The 25434-nt window shown below is 46.1% G+C and overlaps 1 protein-coding gene across 2 annotated transcripts in view; it reads left to right on the top strand.

Annotated features, from left to right (window-relative positions):
• The window catches only part of DQX1 (DEAQ-box RNA dependent ATPase 1), a 64810-nt gene extending 39639 nt beyond the window's left edge, over window positions 1-25171 (top strand). For both annotated transcript variants that reach the window (XM_088465828.1, XM_088465829.1), the window contains exons 10-12: window positions 19103-19287; window positions 19654-19835; window positions 23019-25171. In XM_088465828.1, the coding sequence (XP_088321954.1) occupies window positions 19103-19287; window positions 19654-19835; window positions 23019-23196 (545 nt within the window). In that variant the 3' untranslated portion in view covers window positions 23197-25171. The remainder of the gene's footprint in view (window positions 1-19102; window positions 19288-19653; window positions 19836-23018) is intronic.
• Window positions 25172-25434: the final 263 nt, after the last annotated feature.

Raw genomic sequence — 25434 nt, 5'->3', positions numbered from 1 at the left:
TGTAAAGCGCTGCGGAATATGTGTGCACTATATAAATAACTGGTAATAATAAATAACTGGGACGCTCTGCTTGTATGTATGAACCAGTGTATCACCAGCCTTGTAGTGAGGGGTTACTATTAATAAATTAGCAATTATGCCTCCGTTCTCTACTGAAGCTCATTCTCTATGCTGCAGGGAATAAAGCTCCATATGATCTGAGTACAGACTTTATACTGTATTTAGATTTAACTCCAAAATTTATGGTTAAAATCGAAAGAAAAACCTATGGAAAACATTCTATCAGTAATCTCTACCGACCTCCCCGCTGTCTGCGTACAGTATGTCACATATAGAGAGAATGTGTGAGAGGACGGATGATGAGGAGAGACAGTATGTCACATATAGAGAGAATGTGTGAGAGGACGGATGATGGGGAGAGACAGTATGTCACATATAGAGAGAATGTGTGAGAGGACTGATGATGAGGAGAGACAGTATGTCACATATAGAGAGAATGTGTGAGAGGACGGATGATGGGGAGAGACAGTATGTCACATATAGAGAGAATGTGTGAGAGGACTGATGATGGGGAGAGACAGTATGTCACATATAGAGAGTGTGTGAGAGGACACTTGATGAGGAGAGACAGTATGTCACATATAGAGAGAATGTGTGAGAGGACGGATGATGGGGAGAGACAGTATGTCACATATAGAGAGAATGTGAGAGGACGGATGATGAGGAGAGACAGTATGTCACATATAGAGAGAATGTGTGAGAGGACGGATGATGGGGAGAGACAGTATGTCACATATAGAGAGAAGGTGTGAGAGGACGGATGATGAGGAGAGACAGTATGTCACATATAGAGAGAATGTGTGAGAGGACGGATGATGGGGAGAGACAGTATGTCACATATAGAGAGAATGTGTGAGAGGACGGATGATGGGGAGAGACAGTATGTCACATATAGAGAGAATGTGTGAGAGGACGGATGATGAGGAGAGACAGTATGTCACATATAGAGAGAATGTGTGAGAGGACAGATGATGAGGAGAGACAGTATGTCACATATAGAGAGAATGTGTGAGAGGACAGATGATGAGGAGAGACAGTATGTCACATATAGAGAGTGTGTGAGAGGACGGATGATGAGGAGAGACAGTATGTCACATATAGAGAGAATGTGAGAGGACGGATGATGGGGAGAGACAGTATGTCACATATAGAGAGTGTGTGAGAGGACGGATGATGGGGAGAGACAGTATGTCACATATAGAGAGAATGTGTGAGGACAGATGATGAGGAGAGACAGTATGTCACATATAGAGAGTGTGTGAGAGGACGGATGATGAGGAGAGACAGTATGTCACATATAGAGAGAATGTGTGTGAGGACGGATGATGGGGAGAGACAGTATGTCACATATAGAGAGTGTGTGAGAGGACAGATGATGGGGAGAGAGAGTATGTCACATATAGAGAGAATGTGTGAGGACGGATGATGAGGAGAGACAGTATGTCACATATAGAGAGAATGTGTGAGAGGACGGATGATGGGGAGAGACAGTATGTCACATATAGAGAGAATGTGTGAGAGGACGGATGATGAGGAGAGACAGTATGTCACATATAGAGAGAATGTGTGAGAGGACGGATGATGGGGAGAGACAGTATGTCACATATAGAGAGAATGTGTGAGAGGACTGATGATGAGGAGAGACAGTATGTCACATATAGAGAGAATGTGTGAGAGGACGGATGATGGGGAGAGACAGTATGTCACATATAGAGAGAATGTGTGAGAGGACTGATGATGGGGAGAGACAGTATGTCACATATAGAGAGAATGTGTGAGGACGGATGATGAGGAGAGACAGTATGTCACATATAGAGAGAATGTGTGAGAGGACGGATGATGGGGAGAGACAGTATGTCACATATAGAGAGAATGTGAGAGGACGGATGATGAGGAGAGACAGTATGTCACATATAGAGAGAATGTGTGAGAGGACGGATGATGGGGAGAGACAGTATGTCACATATAGAGAGAAGGTGTGAGAGGACGGATGATGAGGAGAGACAGTATGTCACATATAGAGAGAATGTGTGAGAGGACGGATGATGAGGAGAGACAGTATGTCACATATAGAGAGAATGTGTGAGGACGGATGATGGGGAGAGACAGTATGTCACATATAGAGAGAATGTGTGAGAGGACGGATGATGGGGAGAGACAGTATGTCACATATAGAGAGAATGTGTGAGAGGACGGATGATGGGGAGAGACAGTATGTCACATATAGAGAGAATGTGTGAGAGGACAGATGATGAGGAGAGACAGTATGTCACATATAGAGAGTGTGTGAGAGGACGGATGATGAGGAGAGACAGTATGTCACATATAGAGAGAATGTGAGAGGACGGATGATGGGGAGAGACAGTATGTCACATATAGAGAGAATGTGTGTGAGGACGGATGATGGGGAGAGACAGTATGTCACATATAGAGAGTGTGTGAGGACGGATGATGAGGAGAGACAGTATGTCACATATAGAGAGAATGTGTGAGAGGACGGATGATGGGGAGAGACAGTATGTCACATATAGAGAGAATGTGTGAGAGGACGGATGATGGGGAGAGACAGTATGTCACATATAGAGAGAATGTGTGAGAGGACAGATGATGAGGAGAGACAGTATGTCACATATAGAGAGTGTGTGAGAGGACGGATGATGAGGAGAGACAGTATGTCACATATAGAGAGAATGTGAGAGGACGGATGATGGGGAGAGACAGTATGTCACATATAGAGAGTGTGTGAGAGGACGGATGATGGGGAGAGACAGTATGTCACATATAGAGAGAATGTGTGAGGACAGATGATGAGGAGAGACAGTATGTCACATATAGAGAGTGTGTGAGAGGACGGATGATGAGGAGAGACAGTATGTCACATATAGAGAGAATGTGTGTGAGGACGGATGATGGGGAGAGACAGTATGTCACATATAGAGAGTGTGTGAGAGGACAGATGATGGGGAGAGAGAGTATGTCACATATAGAGAGAATGTGTGAGAGGACGGATGATGGGGAGAGACAGTATGTCACATATAGAGAGAATGTGTGAGAGGACGGATGATGGGGAGAGACAGTATGTCACATATAGAGAGTGTGTGAGAGGACGGATGATGGGGAGAGACAGTATGTCCCATAGAGAGTGTGTGTGAGAGGACGGATGATGAGGAGAGACAGTATGTCACATATAGAGAGAATGTGTGAGAGGACGGATGATGAGGAGAGACAGTATGTCACATATAGAGAGAATGTGTGAGAGGACGGATGATGAGGAGAGACAGTATGTCACATATAGAGAGAATGTGTGAGAGGACGGATGATGGGGAGAGACAGTATGTCACATATAGAGAGAATGTGTGTGAGGACGGATGATGGGGAGAGACAGTATGTCACATATAGAGAGTGTGTGAGAGGACGGATGATGGGGAGAGACAGTATGTCACATATAGAGAGTGTGTGAGAGGACGGATGATGGGGAGAGACAGTATGTCACATATAGAGAGAATGTGTGTGAGGACGGATGATGGGGAGAGACAGTATGTCACATATAGAGAGAATGTGTGAGGACAGATGATGGGGAGAGAGAGTATGTCACATATAGAGAGAATGTGTGAGAGGACGGATGATGGGGAGAGACAGTATGTCACATATAGAGAGTGTGAGAGGACAGATGATGGGGAGAGACAGTGTCACATATAGAGAGAATGTGTGAGAGGACGGATGATGAGGAGAGACAGTATGTCACATATAGAGAGAATGTGTGAGAGGACGGATGATGGGGAGAGACAGTATGTCACATATAGAGAGTGTGAGAGGACAGATGATGGGGAGAGACAGTGTCACATATAGAGAGAATGTGTGAGAGGACGGATGATGGGGAGAGACAGTATGTCACATATAGAGAGAATGTGTGTGAGGACGGATGATGGGGAGAGACAGTATGTCACATATAGAGAGAATGTGTGAGGACAGATGATGGGGAGAGAGAGTATGTCACATATAGAGAGAATGTGTGAGAGGACGGATGATGGGGAGAGACAGTATGTCACATATAGAGAGTGTGAGAGGACAGATGATGGGGAGAGACAGTGTCACATATAGAGAGAATGTGTGAGGACGGATGATGAGGAGAGACAGTATGTCACATATAGAGAGAATGTGTGAGGACGGATGATGGGGAGAGACAGTATGTCACATATAGAGAGAATGTGTGAGGACGGATGATGGGGAGAGACAGTATGTCACATATAGAGAGAATGTGTGAGAGGACGGATGATGGGGAGAGACAGTATGTCACATATAGAGAGAATGTGAGAGGACGGATGATGAGGAGAGACAGTATGTCACATATAGAGAGAAGGTGTGAGAGGACGGATGATGAGGAGAGACAGTATGTCACATATAGAGAGAATGTGTGAGAGGACGGATGATGAGGAGAGACAGTATGTCACATATAGAGAGAATGTGTGAGGACGGATGATGGGGAGAGACAGTATGTCACATATAGAGAGAATGTGTGAGAGGACGGATGATGGGGAGAGACAGTATGTCACATATAGAGAGAATGTGTGAGAGGACAGATGATGAGGAGAGACAGTATGTCACATATAGAGAGAATGTGTGAGAGGACAGATGATGAGGAGAGACAGTATGTCACATATAGAGAGAATGTGAGAGGACGGATGATGGGGAGAGACAGTATGTCACATATAGAGAGTGTGTGAGAGGACGGATGATGGGGAGAGACAGTATGTCACATATAGAGAGAATGTGTGAGGACAGATGATGAGGAGAGACAGTATGTCACATATAGAGAGTGTGTGAGAGGACGGATGATGAGGAGAGACAGTATGTCACATATAGAGAGAATGTGTGTGAGGACGGATGATGGGGAGAGACAGTATGTCACATATAGAGAGTGTGTGAGAGGACAGATGATGGGGAGAGAGAGTATGTCACATATAGAGAGAATGTGTGAGAGGACTGATGATGAGGAGAGACAGTATGTCACATATAGAGAGAATGTGTGAGAGGACGGATGATGAGGAGAGACAGTATGTCACATATAGAGAGAATGTGTGAGAGGACGGATGATGAGGAGAGACAGTATGTCACATATAGAGAGAATGTGTGAGAGGACGGATGATGGGGAGAGACAGTATGTCACATATAGAGAGAATGTGTGTGAGGACGGATGATGGGGAGAGACAGTATGTCACATATAGAGAGTGTGTGAGAGGACGGATGATGGGGAGAGACAGTATGTCCCATAGAGAGTGTGTGTGAGAGGACGGATGATGGGGAGAGACAGTATGTCACATATAGAGAGAATGTGTGTGAGGACGGATGATGGGGAGAGACAGTATGTCACATATAGAGAGAATGTGTGAGGACAGATGATGGGGAGAGAGAGTATGTCACATATAGAGAGAATGTGTGAGAGGACGGATGATGGGGAGAGACAGTATGTCACATATAGAGAGTGTGAGAGGACAGATGATGGGGAGAGACAGTATGTCACATATAGAGAGAATGTGTGAGAGGACGGATGATGAGGAGAGACAGTATGTCACATATAGAGAGAATGTGTGAGGACGGATGATGAGGAGAGACAGTATGTCACATATAGAGAGAATGTGTGAGGACGGATGATGGGGAGAGACAGTATGTCACATATAGAGAGAATGTGTGAGAGGACGGATGATGGGGAGAGACAGTATGTCACATATAGAGAGAATGTGAGAGGACGGATGATGAGGAGAGACAGTATGTCACATATAGAGAGAATGTGTGAGGACGGATGATGAGGAGAGACAGTATGTCACATATAGAGAGAATGTGTGAGAGGACGGATGATGAGGAGAGACAGTATGTCACATATAGAGAGAATGTGTGAGGACGGATGATGAGGAGAGACAGTATGTCACATATAGAGAGAATGTGTGAGAGGACGGATGATGATGGGGAGAGACAGTATGTCACATATAGAGAGAATGTGTGAGAGGACAGATGATGAGGAGAGACAGTATGTCACATATAGAGAGAATGTGTGAGAGGACGGATGATGAGGAGAGACAGTATGTCACATATAGAGAGAATGTGTGAGGACGGATGATGGGGAGAGACAGTATGTCACATATAGAGAATGTGTGAGGACGAATGATGGGGAGAGACAGTATGTCACATATAGAGAGAATGTGTGAGAGGACAGATGATGGGAAGAGACAGTATGTCACATATAGAGAGAATGTGTGAGAGGACGGATGATGGGGAGAGACAGTATGTCACATATAGAGAGAATGTGTGAGAGGACGGATGATGGGGAGAGACAGTATGTCACATAGAGAGAATGTGTGAGGACGGATGATGGGGAGAGACAGTATGTCACATATAGAGAGAATGTGTGAGAGGACAGATGATGGGAAGAGACAGTATGTCACATATAGAGAGAATGTGTGAGAGGACGGATGATGGGGAGAGACAGTATGTCACATATAGAGAGAATGTGTGAGAGGACGGATGATGGGGAGAGACAGTATGTCACATATAGAGAGAATGTGTGAGAGGACGGATGATGGGGAGAGACAGTATGTCACATATAGAGAGAATGTGTGAGAGGACGGATGATGAGGAGAGACAGTATGTCACATATAGAGAGAATGTGTGAGAGGACGGATGATGGGGAGAGACAGTATGTCACATATAGAGAGAATTTGTGAGGACGGATGATGGGGAGAGACAGTATGTCACATATAGAGAGAATGTGTGAGAGGACACATGACGGATGATGAGGAGAGAATGTGTGAGAGGACGGATGATGAGGAGAGACAGTATGTCACATATAGAGAGAATGTGTGAGAGGACGGATGATGGGGAGAGACAGTATGTCACATATAGAGAGAATGTGTGAGAGGACGGATGATGGGGAGAGACAGTATGTCACATATAGAGAGAATTTGTGAGGACGGATGATGGGGAGAGACAGTATGTCACATATAGAGAGAATGTGTGAGAGGACACATGACGGATGATGAGGAGAGAATGTGTGAGAGGACGGATGATGAGGAGAGACAGTATGTCACATATAGAGAGAATGTGTGAGAGGACAGATGATGAGGAGAGACAGTATGTCACATATAGAGAGAATGTGTGAGAGGACGGATGATGATGGGGAGAGACAGTATGTCACATATAGAGAGAATGTGTGAGAGGACAGATGATGAGGAGAGACAGTATGTCACATATAGAGAGAATGTGTGAGAGGACGGATGATGAGGAGAGACAGTATGTCACATATAGAGAGAATGTGTGAGAGGACGGATGATGAGGAGAGACAGTATGTCACATATAGAGAGAATGTGTGAGAGGACGGATGATGAGGAGAGACAGTATGTCACATATAGAGAGAATGTGTGAGAGGACGGATGATGAGGAGAGACAGTATGTCACATATAGAGAGAATGTGTGAGAGGACGGATGATGAGGAGAGACAGTATGTCACATATAGAGAGAAGGTGTGAGAGGACGGATGATGAGGAGAGACAGTATGTCACATATAGAGAGAATGTGTGAGAGGACGGATGATGAGGAGAGACAGTATGTCACATATAGAGAGAATGTGTGAGGACGGATGATGGGGAGAGACAGTATGTCACATATAGAGAGAATGTGAGAGGACGGATGATGAGGAGAGACAGTATGTCACATATAGAGAGAATGTGTGAGAGGACGGATGATGAGGAGAGACAGTATGTCACATATAGAGAGAATGTGAGAGGACGGATGATGAGGAGAGACAGTATGTCACATATAGAGAGAATGTGTGAGAGGACGGATGATGAGGAGAGACAGTATGTCACATATAGAGAATGTGTGAGAGGACGGATGACGTAGAGACAGTATGTCACATATAGAGAGAATGTGTGAGAGGACGGATGATGAGGAGAGACAGTATGTCACATATAGAGAGATGAGGAGAGACAGTATGTCACAAATAGAGAGAAGGTGTGAGAGGACGGATGATGAGGAGAGACAGTATGTCACATATAGAGAGAATGTGTGAGGACGGATGATGGGGAGAGACAGTATGTCACATATAGAGAGAATGTGTGAGAGGACGGATGATGGGGAGAGACAGTATGTCACATATAGAGAGAATGTGTGAGAGGACGGATGATGAGGAGAGACAGTATGTCACATATAGAGAGAATGTGTGAGAGGACGGATGATGAGGAGAGACAGTATGTCACATATAGAGAATGTGTGAGAGGACGGATGATGGGGAGAGACAGTATGTCACATATAGAGAGAATGTGTGAGAGGACAGATGATGAGGAGAGACAGTATGTCACATATAGAGAGAATGTGTGAGAGGACGGATGATGGGGAGAGACAGTATGTCACATATAGAGAGAATGTGTGAGAGGACGGATGATGGGGAGAGACAGTATGTCACATATAGAGAGAATGTGTGAGAGGACGGATGATGGGGAGAGACAGTATGTCACATATAGAGAGAATGTGTGAGAGGACGGATGATGGGGAGAGACAGTATGTCACATATAGAGAGAATGTGTGAGAGGACGGATGATGAGGAGAGACAGTATGTCACATATAGAGAGAATGTGTGAGAGGATGGATGATGAGGAGAGACAGTATGTCACATATAGAGAGAATGTGTGAGAGGACGGATGATGAGGAGAGACAGTATGTCACATATAGAGAGAATGTGTGAGGACGGATGATAGGGAGAGACAGTATGTCACATATAGAGAGAATGTGTGAGAGGACGGATGATGGGGAGAGACAGTATGTCACATATAGAGAGAATGTGAGAGGACGGATGATGATGGGGAGAGACAGTATGTCACATATAGAGAGAATGTGTGAGAGGACAGATGATGAGGAGAGACAGTATGTCACATATAGAGAGAATGTGTGAGAGGACGGATGATGAGGAGAGACAGTATGTCACATATAGAGAGAATGTGTGAGGACGGATGATGGGGAGAGACAGTATGTCACATATAGAGAGAATGTGTGAGAGGATGGATGATGAGGAGAGACAGTATGTCACATATAGAGAGAATGTGTGAGGACGGATGATGGGGAGAGACAGTATGTCACATATAGAGAGAATGTGTGAGAGGACGGATGATGGGGAGAGACAGTATGTCATATAGAGAGAATGTGTGAGAGGACGGATGATGAGGAGAGACAGTATGTCACATATAGAGAGAATGTGTGAGAGGACGGATGATGGGGAGAGACAGTATGTCACATATAGAGAGAATGTGTGAGAGGACGGATGATGAGGAGAGACAGTATGTCACATATAGAGAGAATGTGTGAGAGGACGGATGATGGGGAGAGACAGTATGTCACATATAGAGAGAATGTGTGAGAGGACGGAAGATGGGGAGAGACAGTATGTCACATATAGAGAGAATGTGTGAGAGGACGGATGATGGGGAGAGACAGTATGTCACATATAGAGAGAATGTGTGAGGACGGATGATGGGGAGAGACAGTATGTCACATATAGAGAGAATGTGTGAGGACGGATGATGGGGAGAGACAGTATGTCACATATAGAGAGAATGTGTGAGAGGACACATGACGGATGATGAGGAGAGAATGTGTGAGAGGACGGATGATGAGGAGAGACAGTATGTCACATATAGAGAGAATGTGTGAGAGGACGGATGATGGGGAGAGACAGTATGTCACATATAGAGAGAATGTGTGAGAGGACGGATGATGAGGAGAGACAGTATGTCACATATAGAGAGAATGTGTGAGAGGACGGATGATGAGGAGAGACAGTATGTCACATATAGAGAGAATGTGTGAGAGGACGGATGATGAGGAGAGACAGTATGTCACATATAGAGAGAATGTGTGAGAGGACAGATGAGGAGAGACAGTATGTCACATATAGAGAGAATGTGTGAGAGGACAGATGATGAGGAGAGACAGTATGTCACATATAGAGAGAATGTGTGAGATGACGGATGATGAGGAGAGACAGTATGTCACATATAGAGAGAATGTGTGAGAGGACACATGACGGATGATGATGGGGAGAGACAGTATGTCACATATAGAGAGAATGTGTGAGAGGACACATGACGGATGATGATGGGGAGAGACAGTATGTCACATATAGAGAGAATGTGAGAGGACGGATGATGAGGAGAGACAGTATGTCACATATAGAGAGAATGTGTGAGAGGACGGATGATGATGGGGAGAGACAGTATGTCACATATAGAGAGAATGTGTGAGAGGACAGATGATGAGGAGAGACAGTATGTCACATATAGAGAGAATGTGTGAGAGGACGGATGATGAGGAGAGACAGTATGTCACATATAGAGAGAATGTGTGAGAGGACGGATGATGAGGAGAGACAGTATGTCACATATAGAGAGAATGTGTGAGAGGACGGATGATGAGGAGAGACAGTATGTCACATATAGAGAGAAGGTGTGAGAGGACGGATGATGGGGAGAGACAGTATGTCACATATAGAGAGAATGTGTGAGAGGACGGATGATGGGGAGAGACAGTATGTCACATATAGAGAGAATGTGTGAGAGGACGGATGATGAGGAGAGACAGTATGTCACATATAGAGAGAATGTGTGAGAGGACGGATGATGGGGAGAGACAGTATGTCACATATAGAGAGAATGTGAGAGGACGGATGATGATGGGGAGAGACAGTATGTCACATATAGAGAGAATGTGTGAGAGGACAGATGATGGGGAGAGACAGTATGTCACATATAGAGAGAATGTGTGAGGACGGATGATGGGGAGAGACAGTATGTCACATATAGAGAGTGTGTGAGAGGACGGATGATGAGGAGAGACAGTATGTCACATATAGAGAGAATGTGTGAGAGGACGGATGATGGGGAGAGACAGTATGTCACATATAGAGAGAATGTGTGAGGACGGATGATGAGGAGAGACAGTATGTCACATATAGAGAGAATGTGTGAGAGGACAGATGATGGGGAGAGACAGTATGTCACATATAGAGAGAATGTGTGAGAGGACACATGACGGATGATGATGGGGAGAGACAGTATGTCACATATAGAGAGAATGTGTGAGAGGACGGATGATGGGGAGAGACAGTATGTCACATATAGAGAGAATGTGTGAGGACGGATGATGAGAGACAGTATGTCACATATAGAGAGAATGTGTGAGAGGACGGATGAGGAGGAGAGACAGTATGTGACATATATAGAGAGAGTGTGTGAGAGGACGGAGATGGGGAGAGACAGTATGTCACATATAGAGAGAATGTGTGAGAGGACACATGACGGATGATGATGGGGAGAGACAGTATGTCACATATAGAGAGAATGTGTGAGAGGACGGATGACGTAGAGACAGTATGTCACATATAGAGAGAATGTGTGAGAGGACGGATGATGAGGAGAGACAGTATGTCACATATAGAGAGAATGTGTGAGGACGGATGATGAGGAGAGACAGTATGTCACATATAGAGAATGTGTGAGAGGACGGATGACGTAGAGACAGTATGTCACATATAGAGAGAATGTGTGAGAGGACGGATGATGGGGAGAGACAGTATGTCACATATAGAGAGATGGGGAGAGACAGTATGTCTCTGACGGATGATGGGGAGAGACAGTATGTCACATATAGAGAGAATGTGTGAGAGGACGGAAGATGGGGAGAGACAGTATGTCACATATAGAGAGAATGTGTGAGAGGACGGATGATGAGGAGAGAAAGTATGTCACATATAGAGAGAATGTGTGAGGACGGATGATGAGGAGAGACAGTATGTCACATATAGAGAGAATGTGTGAGAGGACGGATGACGTAGAGACAGTATGTCACATATAGAGAGAATGTGTGAGAGGACGGATGATGAGGAGAGACAGTATGTCACATATAGAGAGAATGTGTGAGAGGACGGATGATGAGGAGAGACATTATGTCACCTATAGAGAGAATGTGTGAGGACGGATGATGAGGAGAGACAGTATGTCACATATAGAGAGAATGTGTGAGAGGACGGATGATGGGGAGAGACAGTATGTCACATATAGTGAGAATGTGTGAGAGGACGGATGATGGGGAGAGACAGTATGTCACATATAGAGAGAATGTGTGAGAGGACGGATGATGAGGAGAGACAGTATGTCACATATAGAGAGAATGTGTGAGAGGACGGATGATGGGGAGAGACAGTATGTCACATATAGAGAGAATGTGTGAGAGGACGGAAGATGGGGAGAGACAGTATGTCACATATAGAGAGAATGTGTGAGAGGACGGATGATGGGGAGAGACAGTATGTCACATATAGAGAGAATGTGTGAGATGACGGATGATGAGGAGAGACAGTATGTCACATATAGAGAGAATGTGTGAGAGGACGGATGATGAGGAGAGACAGTATGTCACATATAGAGAGAATGTGTGAGAGGACGGATGATGGGGAGAGACAGTATGTCACATATAGAGAGAATGTGTGAGAGGACGGATGATGAGGAGAGACAGTATGTCACATAGAGAGAATGTGTGAGAGGACACATGACGGATGATGATGGGGAGAGACAGTATGTCACATAGAGAGAGAATGTGTGAGAGGACGGATGATGGGGAGAGACAGTATGTCACATATAGAGAGAATGTGAGAGGACGGATGATGGGGAGAGACAGTATGTCACATATAGAGAGAATGTGAGAGGACGGATGATGAGGAGAGACAGTATGTCACATATAGAGAGAATGTGTGAGAGGACGGATGATGAGGAGAGACAGTATGTCACATATAGAGAGAATGTGTGAGAGGACGGATGATGAGGAGAGACAGTATGTCACATATAGAGAGAATGTGTGAGAGGACGGATGATGAGGAGAGACAGTATGTCACATATAGAGAGAATGTGTGAGAGGACGGATGATGAGGAGAGACAGTATGTCACATATAGAGAGAATGTGTGAGAGGACGGATGATGGGGAGAGACAGTATGTCACATATAGAGAGAATGTGAGAGGACGGATGATGAGGAGAGACAGTATGTCACATATAGAGAGAATGTGTGAGAGGACGGATGATGGGGAGAGACAGTATGTCACATATAGAGAGAATGTGAGAGGACGGATGATGAGGAGAGACAGTATGTCACATATAGAGAGAATGTGTGAGAGGACGGATGATGAGGAGAGACAGTATGTCACATATAGAGAGAATGTGAGAGGACGGATGATGAGGAGAGACAGTATGTCACATATAGAGAGAATGTGTGAGAGGACGGATGATGGGGAGAGACAGTATGTCACATATAGAGAGAATGTGAGAGGACGGATGATGAGGAGAGACAGTATGTCACATATAGAGAGAATGTGTGAGAGGACGGATGATGAGGAGAGACAGTATGTCACATATAGAGAGAATGTGTGAGAGGACACTTGATGAGGAGAGACAGTATGTCACATATAGAGAGAATGTGTGAGAGGACGGATGATGAGGAGAGACAGTATGTCACATATAGAGAGAATGTGTGAGAGGACGGATGATGAGGAGAGACAGTATGTCACATATAGAGAATGTGTGAGAGGACGGATGATGAGGAGAGACAGTATGTCACATATAGAGAGAATGTGTGAGAGGACGGATGATGAGGAGAGACAGTATGTCACATATAGAGAATGTGTGAGAGGACGGATGACGTAGAGACAGTATGTCACATATAGAGAGAATGTGTGAGAGGACGGATGATGAGGAGAGACAGTATGTCACATATAGAGAATGTGTGAGAGGACGGATGACGTAGAGACAGTATGTCACATATAGAGAGAATGTGTGAGAGGACGGATGATGGGGAGAGACAGTATGTCACATAGAGAGAGAATGTGTGAGAGGACGGATGATGAGGAGAGACAGTATGTCACATATAGAGAGAACGTGTGAGAGGACGGATGATGAGGAGAGACAGTATGTCACATATAGAGAGAATGTGTGAGAGGACGGATGATGGGGAGAGACAGTATGTCACATATAGAGAGAATGTGTGAGAGGACGGAAGATGGGGAGAGACAGTATGTCACATATAGAGAGATGGGGAGAGACAGTATGTCTCTGACGGATGATGGGGAGAGACAGTATGTCACATATAGAGAGAATGTGAGAGGACGGATGATGAGGACAGACAGTATGTCACATATAGAGAGAATGTGTGAGAGGACGGATGATGGGGAGAGACAGTATGTCACATATAGAGAGAATGTGTGAGAGGACGGATGATGGGGAGAGAGTATGTCACATATAGAGAGTGTGTGAGAGGACGGATGATGAGGAGAGACAGTATGTCACATATAGAGAATGTGTGAGAGGACGGATGATGGGGAGAGACAGTATGTCACATATAGAGAGAATGTGTGAGAGGACGGAAGATGGGGAGAGACAGTATGTCACATATAGAGAGAAGGTGTGAGAGGACGGATGATGAGGAGAGACAGTATGTCACATATAGAGAGAATGTGTGAGGACGGATGATGGGGAGAGACAGTATGTCACATATAGAGAGAATGTGTGAGAGGACGGATGATGGGGAGAGACAGTATGTCACATACAGAGAGAATGTGTGAGAGCACAGATGATGGGAAAGAGACAGTATGTCACATATAGAGAGAATGTGAGAGGACGGATGATGAGGAGAGACAGTATGTCACATATAGAGAGAATGTGTGAGAGGACGGATGATGAGGAGAGACAGTATGTCACATATAGAGAGAATGTGCGAGAGGACGGATGATGAGGAGAGACAGTATGTCACATATAGAGAATGTGTGAGAGGACGGATGATGGGGAGAGACAGTATGTCACATATAGAGAGAATGTGAGAGGACGGATGACGTAGAGACAGTATGTCACATATAGAGAGAATGTGTGAGAGGACGGATGATGAGGAGAGACAGTATGTCACATATAGAGAGAATGTGTGAGGACGGATGATGAGGAGAGACAGTATGTCACATATAGAGAGAATGTGTGAGAGGACGGATGATGGGGAGAGACAGTATGTCACATATAGAGAGAATGTGTGAGAGGACGGATGATGAGGAGAGACAGTATGTCACATATAGAGAGAATGTGTGAGAGGACAGATGATGGGGAGAGACAGTATGTCACATATAGAGAGAAGGTGTGAGAGGACAGATGATGGGGAGAGACAGTATGTCACATATAGAGAGAATGTGTGAGAGGACGGATGATGAGGAGAGACAGTATGTCACATATAGAGAGAATGTGTGTGAGGACGGATGATGGGGAGAGACAGTATGTCACATATAGAGAGAATATGTGAGAGGACGGATGATGGGGAGAGACAGTATGTCACATATAGAGAGAATGTGTGAGAGGACGGATGATGAGGAGAGACAGTATGTCACATATAGAGAGAATGTGTGAGAGGACGGATGATGGGGAGAGACAGTATGTCACATATAGAGAGAATGTGTGAGAGGACGGATGATGGGGAGAGACAGTATGTCACATATAGAGAGAATGTGTGAGAGGACGGATGATGAGGAGAGACAGTATGTCACATATAGAGAATGTGTGAGAGGACAGATGATGGGGAGAGACAGTATGTCACATATAGAGAGAATGTGTGAGTGGACGGATGATGAGGAGAGACAGTATGTCACATATAGAGAGAATGTGTGAGAGGACGGATGACGTAGAGACAGTATGTCACATATAGAGAGAATGTGTGAGAGGACGGATGATGAGGAGAGACAGTATGTCACATATAGAGAGAATGTGTGAGAGGACGGATGACGTAGAGACAGTATGTCACATATAGTGAGAATGTGTGAGAGGACGGATGATGAGGAGAGACAGTATGTCACATATAGAGAGAAGGTGTGAGAGGACGGATGATGAGGAGAGACAGTATGTCACATATCGAGAGAATGTGTGAGAGGACGGATGATGAGGAGAGACAGTATGTCACATATAGAGAGAAGGTGTGAGAGGACGGATGATGAGGAGAGACAGTATGTCACATATCGAGAGAATGTGTGAGAGGATGGATGATGAGGAGAGACAGTATGTCACATATCGAGAATGTGTGAGAGGACAGATGATGGGGAGAGACAGTATGTCACATATAGAGAGAATGTGTGAGTGGACGGATGATGAGGAGAGACAGTATGTCACATATAGAGAGAATGTGTGAGAGGACGGATGACGTAGAGACAGTATGTCACATATAGAGAGAATGTGAGAGGACGGATGATGAGGAGAGACAGTATGTCACATATAGAGAGAATGTGTGAGAGGACGGATGACGTAGAGACAGTATGTCACATATAGAGAGAATGTGTGAGAGGACAGATGATGAGGAGAGACAGTATGTCACATATAGAGAGAAGGTGTGAGAGGACGGATGATGAGGAGAGACAGTATGTCACATATCGAGAGAATGTGTGAGAGGATGGATGATGAGGAGAGACAGTATGTCACATATCGAGAATGTGTGAGAGGACAGATGATGGGGAGAGACAGTATGTCACATATAGAGAGAATGTGTGAGTGGACGGATGATGAGGAGAGACAGTATGTCACATATAGAGAGAATGTGTGAGAGGACGGATGAGGAGAGACAGTATGTCACATATAGAGAGAATGTGTGAGAGGACGGATGATGAGGAGAGACAGTATGTCACATATAGAGAGAAGGTGTGAGAGGACGGATGATGAGGAGAGACAGTATGTCACATATAGAGAGAATGTGTGAGAGGACGGATGATGAGGAGAGACAGTATGTCACATATAGAGAGAATGTGTGAGAGGACAGATGATGAGGAGAGACAGTATGTCACATATAGAGAGAATGTGTGAGAGGACGGATGATGAGGAGAGACAGTATGTCACATATAGAGAGAATGTGTGAGAGGACGGATGATGGGGAGAGACAGTATGTCACATATAGAGAGAATGTGTGAGAGGACGGATGATGAGGAGAGACAGTATGTCACATATAGAGAGAATGTGAGAGGACGGATGATGAGGAGAGACAGTATGTCACATATAGAGAGAATGTGTGAGAGGACGGATGATGAGGAGAGACAGTATGTCACATATAGAGAGAATGTGAGAGGACGGATGACGTAGAGACAGTATGTCACATATAGAGAGAATGTGTGAGAGGACGGATGATGAGGAGAGACAGTATGTCACATATAGAGAGAATGTGTGAGAGGACGGATGATGGGGAGAGACAGTATGTCACATATAGAGAGAATGTGTGAGAGGACGGAAGATGGGGAGAGACAGTATGTCACATATAGAGAGATGGGGAGAGACAGTATGTCTCTGACGGATGATGGGGAGAGACAGTATGTCACATATAGAGAGAAGGTGTGAGAGGACAGATGATGAGGAGAGACAGTATGTCACATATAGAGAGAATGTGTGAGAGGACGGATGATGAGGAGAGACAGTATGTCACATATAGAGAGAATGTGAGAGGACGGATGATGAGGAGAGACAGTATGTCACATATAGAGAGAATGTGTGAGGACGGATGATGGGGAGAGACAGTATGTCACATATAGAGAGAATGTGTGAGAGGACGGATGATGAGGAGAGACAGTATGTCACATATAGAGAGAATGTGTGAGGACGGATGATGGGGAGAGACAGTATGTCACATATAGAGAGAATGTGTGAGAGGATGGATGATGAGGAGAGACAGTATGTCACATATAGAGAGAATGTGTGAGAGGACGGATGATGAGGAGAGACATTATGTCACATATAGAGAGAATGTGTGAGAGGACGGATGACGTAGAGACAGTATGTCACATATAGAGAGAATGTGTGAGAGGACGGATGATGAGGAGAGACAGTATGTCACATATAGAGAGAATGTGTGAGAGGACGGATGATGAGGAGAGACAGTATGTCACATATAGAGAGAATGTGTGAGAGGACGGATGATGAGGAGAGACAGTATGTCACATATAGAGAGAATGTGTGAGGACGGATGATGGGGAGAGACAGTATGTCACATATAGAGAGAATGTGTGAGAGGACGGATGACGTAGAGACAGTATGTCACATATAGAGAGAATGTGTGAGAGGACGGATGATGAGGAGAGACAGTATGTCACATATAGAGAGAATGTGTGAGAGGACGGATGATGAGGAGAGACAGTATGTCACATATAGAGAGAATGTGTGAGAGGACGGATGATGGGGAGAGACAGTATGTCACATATAGAGAGAATGTGTGAGAGGACGGATGATGGGGAGAGACAGTATGTCACATATAGAGAGAATGTGTGAGAGGACACATGACGGATGATGAGGAGAGACCGTATGTCACATATAGAGAGAATACAGATCTTTATGTATGAATAGCCTTCAAGTATACTCTTCCACAAAATACCTTACCTACTTCCAGGTGTTGGCTAGCTGCAGACACACATCTATGTCACTGGCCAACTACGGGCGATTCAAAATAGTTCAAATCTCAAAGTTGCTTATGCTGCTATGGAGAAATGTGCGTTCCGAAACACAAGATAAGCCAAACGGACTTTCCACCTAGATGGACGTTAGCCTCCTAGGTATAAGATGGTCTCAGTGTTACCCCTCTGCTGTGGTTTATATGGACGTTAGCCACCTAGAGATAAGATGGTCTCAGTGTTACCCCTCTGCTGTGGTTTATATGGACGTTAGCCACCTAGAGATAAGATGGTCTCAGTGTTACCCCTCTGCTGTGGTTTATATGGACGTTAGCCACCTAGAGATAAGATGGTCTCAGTGTTACCCCCCTGCTGTGGTTTATGGACGTTAGCCACCTAGAGATAAGACGGTCTCAGTGTTATCCCTGTGTTTAGTAAGATATTCTTGTACTTGTTTTGTTCCTTCATCATCCTGAGTTTTCTATAGTCAGGTTGTAGCATCCCGCTTGCTGTCCTCCTGCAATGTATAATGAAATTGCAACAAGTTACCTCTGTGTTTTTATAGAGGGTGATGGCTGGTGTGCCCATTGTGCCGTATGCCCACGGGCCATGCACCAGGCTGACCTCCTCCGTGCAGAACTCACAGATATCATGCAGAGGATTGAGCTGCCAATCTCTGATCCAGCTTTCCCTGACGAGGACTGCATGCTGAACGTGACAAAGGCGCTGCTCTCCGGGGGCTTCCTGAAGGTGAGATGATTATTATAGTGAGGAAAGGAGATCCCAGAGCCAATTATGCAGATTTAGCTCCACAGAAACCTCAATAAGATCCGGTCTGGGGAGTAGAAGAGAAGGACTGACAATGTGATTATCTGAGTGCACATTAGGGTACTGGGGAGCACAATTCAGGGAAAAGACGACAATGCCCCTATGATGCCCCATTACCGGTATTAGAATGACTGAGCTGTTCTTGTTGCCTCTGTTTATATGTACTGTGGGTTTTATTATGGGGGAGAACGTGGTATAAAGATTACCACGGAACATTCATCTTAAGTACTACATTACTGACTAGACTGACACATATCAGACATGTCCATATACCGTCTTCTTCCCCAGGTGGCACGCGACGTGGATGGACAAGGAAATTACGTGATGCTTACACACAAACACGTGGCTAATCTGCACCCCTCCTCCGTGTACTATGGCTGCTCTGATCCTCCAACGTGGGTACTATACCACGACTTCAACATCTCTCAGGACAACTGTATCAGTGTAGCTACAGAGATCCAGCCCGAAATGTGAGCCCTCAGTCCCCAAATTCTCTGCATCCCAAGTCTTACCTTTCACCCCAACTTCTCTTCCTAATAATAGCCACATAAACCCCCCCCCCCCCCCGACATTGACAGCACTGTCCCAGATTCCTCCCCCAACATTGTCCCCGATTCCACCCCCAACATTGACAGCATTGTCCCCAAATTCCATTCCCAACATCAACAGCATTGTCCCCAGATTCCACTCCCAACATTGACATCATTGTCCCCAGATTCTATCCCCAACATTGACAGCATCCCCAATTCCTCCCCCAACATTGACAGCATTGTCCGATTCAATCCCCAACATTGACAGCATTGTCCCCAGATTCCGCCCCCAACATTGTCCCCAGATTCCGCCCCCAACATTGTCCCCAGATTCCGCCCCCAACATTGTCCCCAGATTCCGCCCCCAACATTGTCCCCAGATTCCGCCCCCAACATTGTCCCCAGATTCCGCCCCCAACATTGTCCCCAGATTCCGCCCCCAACATTGTCCCCAGATTCCGCCCCCAACATTGTCCCCAGATTCCGCCCCCAACATTGTCCCCAGATTCCGCCCCCAACATTGTCCCCAGATTCCACTACCAACATTGTCCCCAGATTCCACTACCAACATTGTCCCCGATTCCACTACCAACATTGTCCCCGATTCCACTACCAACATTGTCCCCGATTCCACTACCAACACTGTCCCCGATTCCACTACCAACACTGTCCCCGATTCCACTACCAACACTGTCCCCGATTCCACTACCAACATTGTCCCCGATTCCACTACCAACATTGACAGCATTGTTCCTGATTCCTCCCCCCAACATTGACAGCATCGTCCCCAGATTCCTCCCCCTACATTGACAGCATTGTCCCAGTTTCCTCCCCCAACATTGACAGTATTGTCCCCGATTCCTTCCCCAACATTGACAGCATTGTCCCCGATTCCATCCCCAACATTGACAGCATTGTCCCAGATTCCTCCCCAAACATTGTCCCCAAATTCCATCCCCAACATTGTCCCCAGATTCCGCCCCCAACATTGTCCCCAGATTCCGCCCCCAACATTGTCCCCAGATTCCGCCCCCAACATTGTCCCCAGATTCCGCCCCCAACATTGTCCCCAGATTCCGCCCCCAACATTGTCCCCAGATTCCGCCCCCAACATTGTCCCCAGATTCCGCCCCCAACATTGTCCCCAGATTCCGCCCCCAACATTGTCCCCAGATTCCGCCCCCAACATTGTCCCCAGATTCCACTACCAACATTGTCCCCAGATTCCACTACCAACATTGTCCCCGATTCCACTACCAACACTGTCCCCGATTCCACTACCAACACTGTCCCCGATTCCACTACCAACACTGTCCCCGATTCCACTACCAACACTGTCCCCGATTCCACTACCAACATTGTCCCCGATTCCACTACCAACATTGACAGCATTGTTCCTGATTCCTCCCCCCAACATTGACAGCATCGTCCCCAGATTCCTCCCCCTACATTGACAGCATTGTCCCAGTTTCCTCCCCCAACATTGACAGTATTGTCCCCGATTCCTTCCCCAACATTGACAGCATTGTCCCCGATTCCATCCCCAACATTGACAGCATTGTCCCAGATTCCTCCCCAAACATTGTCCCCAAATTCCATCCCCAACATTGACAGCATTGTCCCTGATTCCATCTCCAACATTGACAGCATTGTACCCAGATTCCATCCCCAACATTGACAGCATTGTACCCAGATTCCATCCCCAACATTGACAGCATTGTACCCAGATTCCATCCCCAACATTGACAGCATTGTACCCAGATTCCATCCCCCCCAACATTGACAGCATTGTCCCAGATTCCTCCCCAAACATTGTCCCCAAATTCAATCTCCAACATTGACAGCATTATCCCCGATTCCATCCCCCCCCCCAACATTGACAGCATTGTCCCCGATTCCATCCCCCCCCCAACATTGACAGCATTGTCCCCGATTCCATCCCCCCCCCCAACATTGACAGCATTGTCCCCGATTCCATCCCCCCCCCCCCCAACATTGACAGCATTGTCCCCGATTCCATCCCCCCCCCCCCCCAACATTGACAGCATTGTCCCCGATTCCATCCCCCCCAACATTGACAGCATTGTCCCCGATTCCATCCCCCCCCAACATTGACAGCATTGTCCCCGATTCCATCCCCCCCCCCCCCCCAACATTGACAGCATAGTCCCCGATTCCATCCCCCCCCAACATTGACAGCATTGTCCCCGATTCCATCTCCACCCAACAATGACAGCATTGTCCCCGATTCCGTCCCCAACATTACCAGCATTGTCCCCGATTCCATCCCCAACATTGATAGCTTTGTCCCAAATCCCAGGAAACTGCATGGTCCAAAATCTACCACCAGATTCCATCCTCAGCATTGTCCCCAATTCCATCCCCAACATTGTCCCCAAATTCCATCCCCAGCATTGTCCCCGATTCCTCCCCCAGCATTGTCCCCGATTCCATCCCCCCAACATTGTCCCCAAATTCCATCCCCAACATTGACAGCATTGTCCCCAAATTCCACTCCCAACATTGACATCATTGTCCCCAGATTCTATCCCCAACATTGACAGCATCCCCAATTCCTCCCCCAACATTGACAGCATTGTCCGATTCAATCCCCAACATTGACAGCATTGTCCCCAGATTCCGCCCCCAACATTGTCCCCGATTCCATTCCCAACATTGACAGCATTGTCCCCGATTCCATCCCCAGCATTGTCCCAGATTCCATTCCCAACATTGACAGCATTGTACCCAGATTCCATCCCCCCCCAACATTGACAGTATTGTCCCCCGATTCCATCCCCAACATTGACAGCATTGTACCCAGATTCCATCCCCAACATTGACAGCATTGTACCCAGATTCCAGCCAAACTGCATGGTCCAAAATCTACCACCAATAGCAACTGCTTCACACCAGAGGTGTCTGCATCAGCACCACTGACATATATGTCCCCTTTCCTGACTTACACTACATGGGCTCGTATCTCCCTCTCCTCGCCTGCAGTCAGCCACCAGCCCTACCATTGTATGCATCTCTTGCTGTGTTCGCTCATCCACCCTCTTATCTGTCTTCCATGATTTGTTATTGCAGTCTCAGCCTTTGATGGTCCTATTTATTTAACAGGTTGTTGGAGTTTGCCCCTCAGTATTACCTGAGTAACCTCCCTGCGAGTGAGAGCCGGGATCTGCTTATGGAACTGCAGGAGAGGTTTAAAGACCATGAGACCTTCCAGGTCCAAAGTGAGGAGGAAGATTATTCTGTGAGGGAGGAGGAAGGGAAGGACTCGTGCTGTGTGCAGTGAGGAAGCTGTGACTGACATGCACTTTATATATAATGAGCCAAGGCGGGCGGCCGCCTACAACACTACAATAACTCTCAGGAGTAAGGACCAGTCCTGACATTATCCTGCCAGTAACCACAAGAGATTCCAGCGGGATCAGAAACTTCTCCGTCTATATGTAGCTTAGTGTGTAAGCTGTTCCTACATTTCTGTCTGTCCTGGCACGTCATCGATGGTACATGCTGAGGAGATAGACAGACAAGCCTATGAGAGATAGAAGTTGGGAGTTTATGAAAGGGTATTTATAATTTTTATAAATGTGAAGCATTTTTAGTTATGTTTTTTAAATTGTTCTTTTTTATTTAGAAATGTCACCTGCTGAGCCTGACAGCCATATGTGCGGCTCACCCACCTAATGGGGAAGGGGACTTTGTGTCTGATATAAGGCTTCCGCGCTTTGGCTGGTGCGCTGCAGAGAGGTGCTGACCTGCCTCACTTCTCTTCCATGATTTTGCAGTAAGGTGCATATGTATCGTCTTTTCTTTTCGGCCTGATGGAGGTTTGGGTGGTTATATGTAGGGATATTAGCCAATGATCAGGGTCTGATGGAGCTCTGGGTGGTTATATGTAGGGATATTAGCCAGTGATCAGGGTCTGATGGAGCTCTGGGTGGTTATATGAAGGGATATTAGCCAGTGACCAGGGTCTGATGGAGCTCTGGGTGGTTATATGTAGGGATATTAGCCAGTGATCAGGGTCTGATGGAGCTCTGGGTGGTTATATGAAGGGATATTAGCCAGTGACCAGGGTCTGATTTAGGTTAGTGACCATGTTCTGATGGAGGTACTATATGGGTAGCTTATGTTTAGAAGGTATTAGCCTGTGACCTGGGTCTGATGGAGGTTTGGGTGGCTGTATGTTTAGAAGGCGGTAGCCAGTGACCTGGGTCTGATGGAGGTTTGGGTGGCTGTATGTTTAGAAGGTGGTAGCCAGTGACCTGGGTCTGATGGAGGTTTGGGTGGCTGTATGTTTAGAAGGTGGTAGCCAGTAACCTGGGTCTGATGGAGGTTTGGGTGGCTGTATGTTTAGAAGGCAGTAGCCAGTGACCAGGGTCTGATGGAGGTTTGGGTGGCTGTATGTTTAGAAGGCGGTATCCAGTGACCTGGGTCTGGAGGAGGTTTGGGTGGCTGTATATGTAGGAGGCATTAGCCTGTGACCAGGGTCTAATGGAGGTTTGGGTGGTTATATGTAGGGTATTAGCCAGTGATCAGGGTCTGATGGAGGTCTTGGAGGCTTATATTTAGGAGGCATTCGCTAGTGACCATGTTCTGATGGAGGTACTGTATGGGTAGCTTTTGTTTAGAAGGAATTAAGCCTGTGACCTGGGTCTGATGAAGGTTTGGGTGGCTCTATTTTTAGTAGGCATTAGCCTGTGACCTGGGTCTGATGGAGGTTTGGGTGGCTGTATATTTAGTAGGCATTAGCCTGTGACCTGGGTCTGATGGAGGTTTGGGTGACTGTATATTTAGTAGGCATTAGCCTGTGACCTGGGTCTGATGAAGGTTTGGGTGGCTCTATTTTTAGGAGGCATTAGCCTGTGACCTGGGTCTGATGGAGGTTTGGGTAGCTGTATATTTAGGAGGTGGTAGCCAGGACCTGGTCTAATGGAGGCCTATTTGAAGAGGAATAACAGCTGTATCCACAGGATGTGGCAGAAGTGAGCGTATAATAATATACCAGCATCTGATCCTGCTAATTACTGACTTGCTATATCTGTAATTCTGTGCTCTGCATAAGAGATATTAGTCAGGGCCATTACAGAATTAGGGGCTTCCTGATAACGGCTGGAAAATGGACTTTGTGCAATGAATTCTGAGCACTAGTGTTGCTGCTTATTATGTGAATTGTCTCCATTCTGTATCTCTGCATTATATAATATTTATCACTACACACATCAATGTACTGTGTCTGCATGGGGTGTCCCCAATTATCACAATAAACCACATAAATTATAGTAATTATGGTTTGACAGCGAGCCTATAACGGAGTGCACCTGATGGTCCAGCGAATGCGTAGTAAGTAGAGACCCCTCCCCCACCTCTGAAAGGGGCATCGGGATTGTCTACATCATCCGGAGACCTCACTGTGTAAGAAGCGGATTTATAGCATAAGGCGTCTGAGCAGACTGTAGGGTAAAGTAGGAGCAATCATTTCTATTTTAAGACCAGATTAGTAAAAACATCGTCACAAATTCTGCAG

Source organism: Taudactylus pleione, unplaced genomic scaffold (assembly GCF_031769625.1).
Source record: "Taudactylus pleione unplaced genomic scaffold, aTauple2 ptg002171l, whole genome shotgun sequence".
NCBI classification, from domain to species: Eukaryota; Metazoa; Chordata; class Amphibia; order Anura; family Myobatrachidae; genus Taudactylus; species Taudactylus pleione.
The sequence above is the reverse complement of the archived record's forward strand: the minus strand, read 5'-3'. Positions and strand labels throughout refer to the sequence as shown.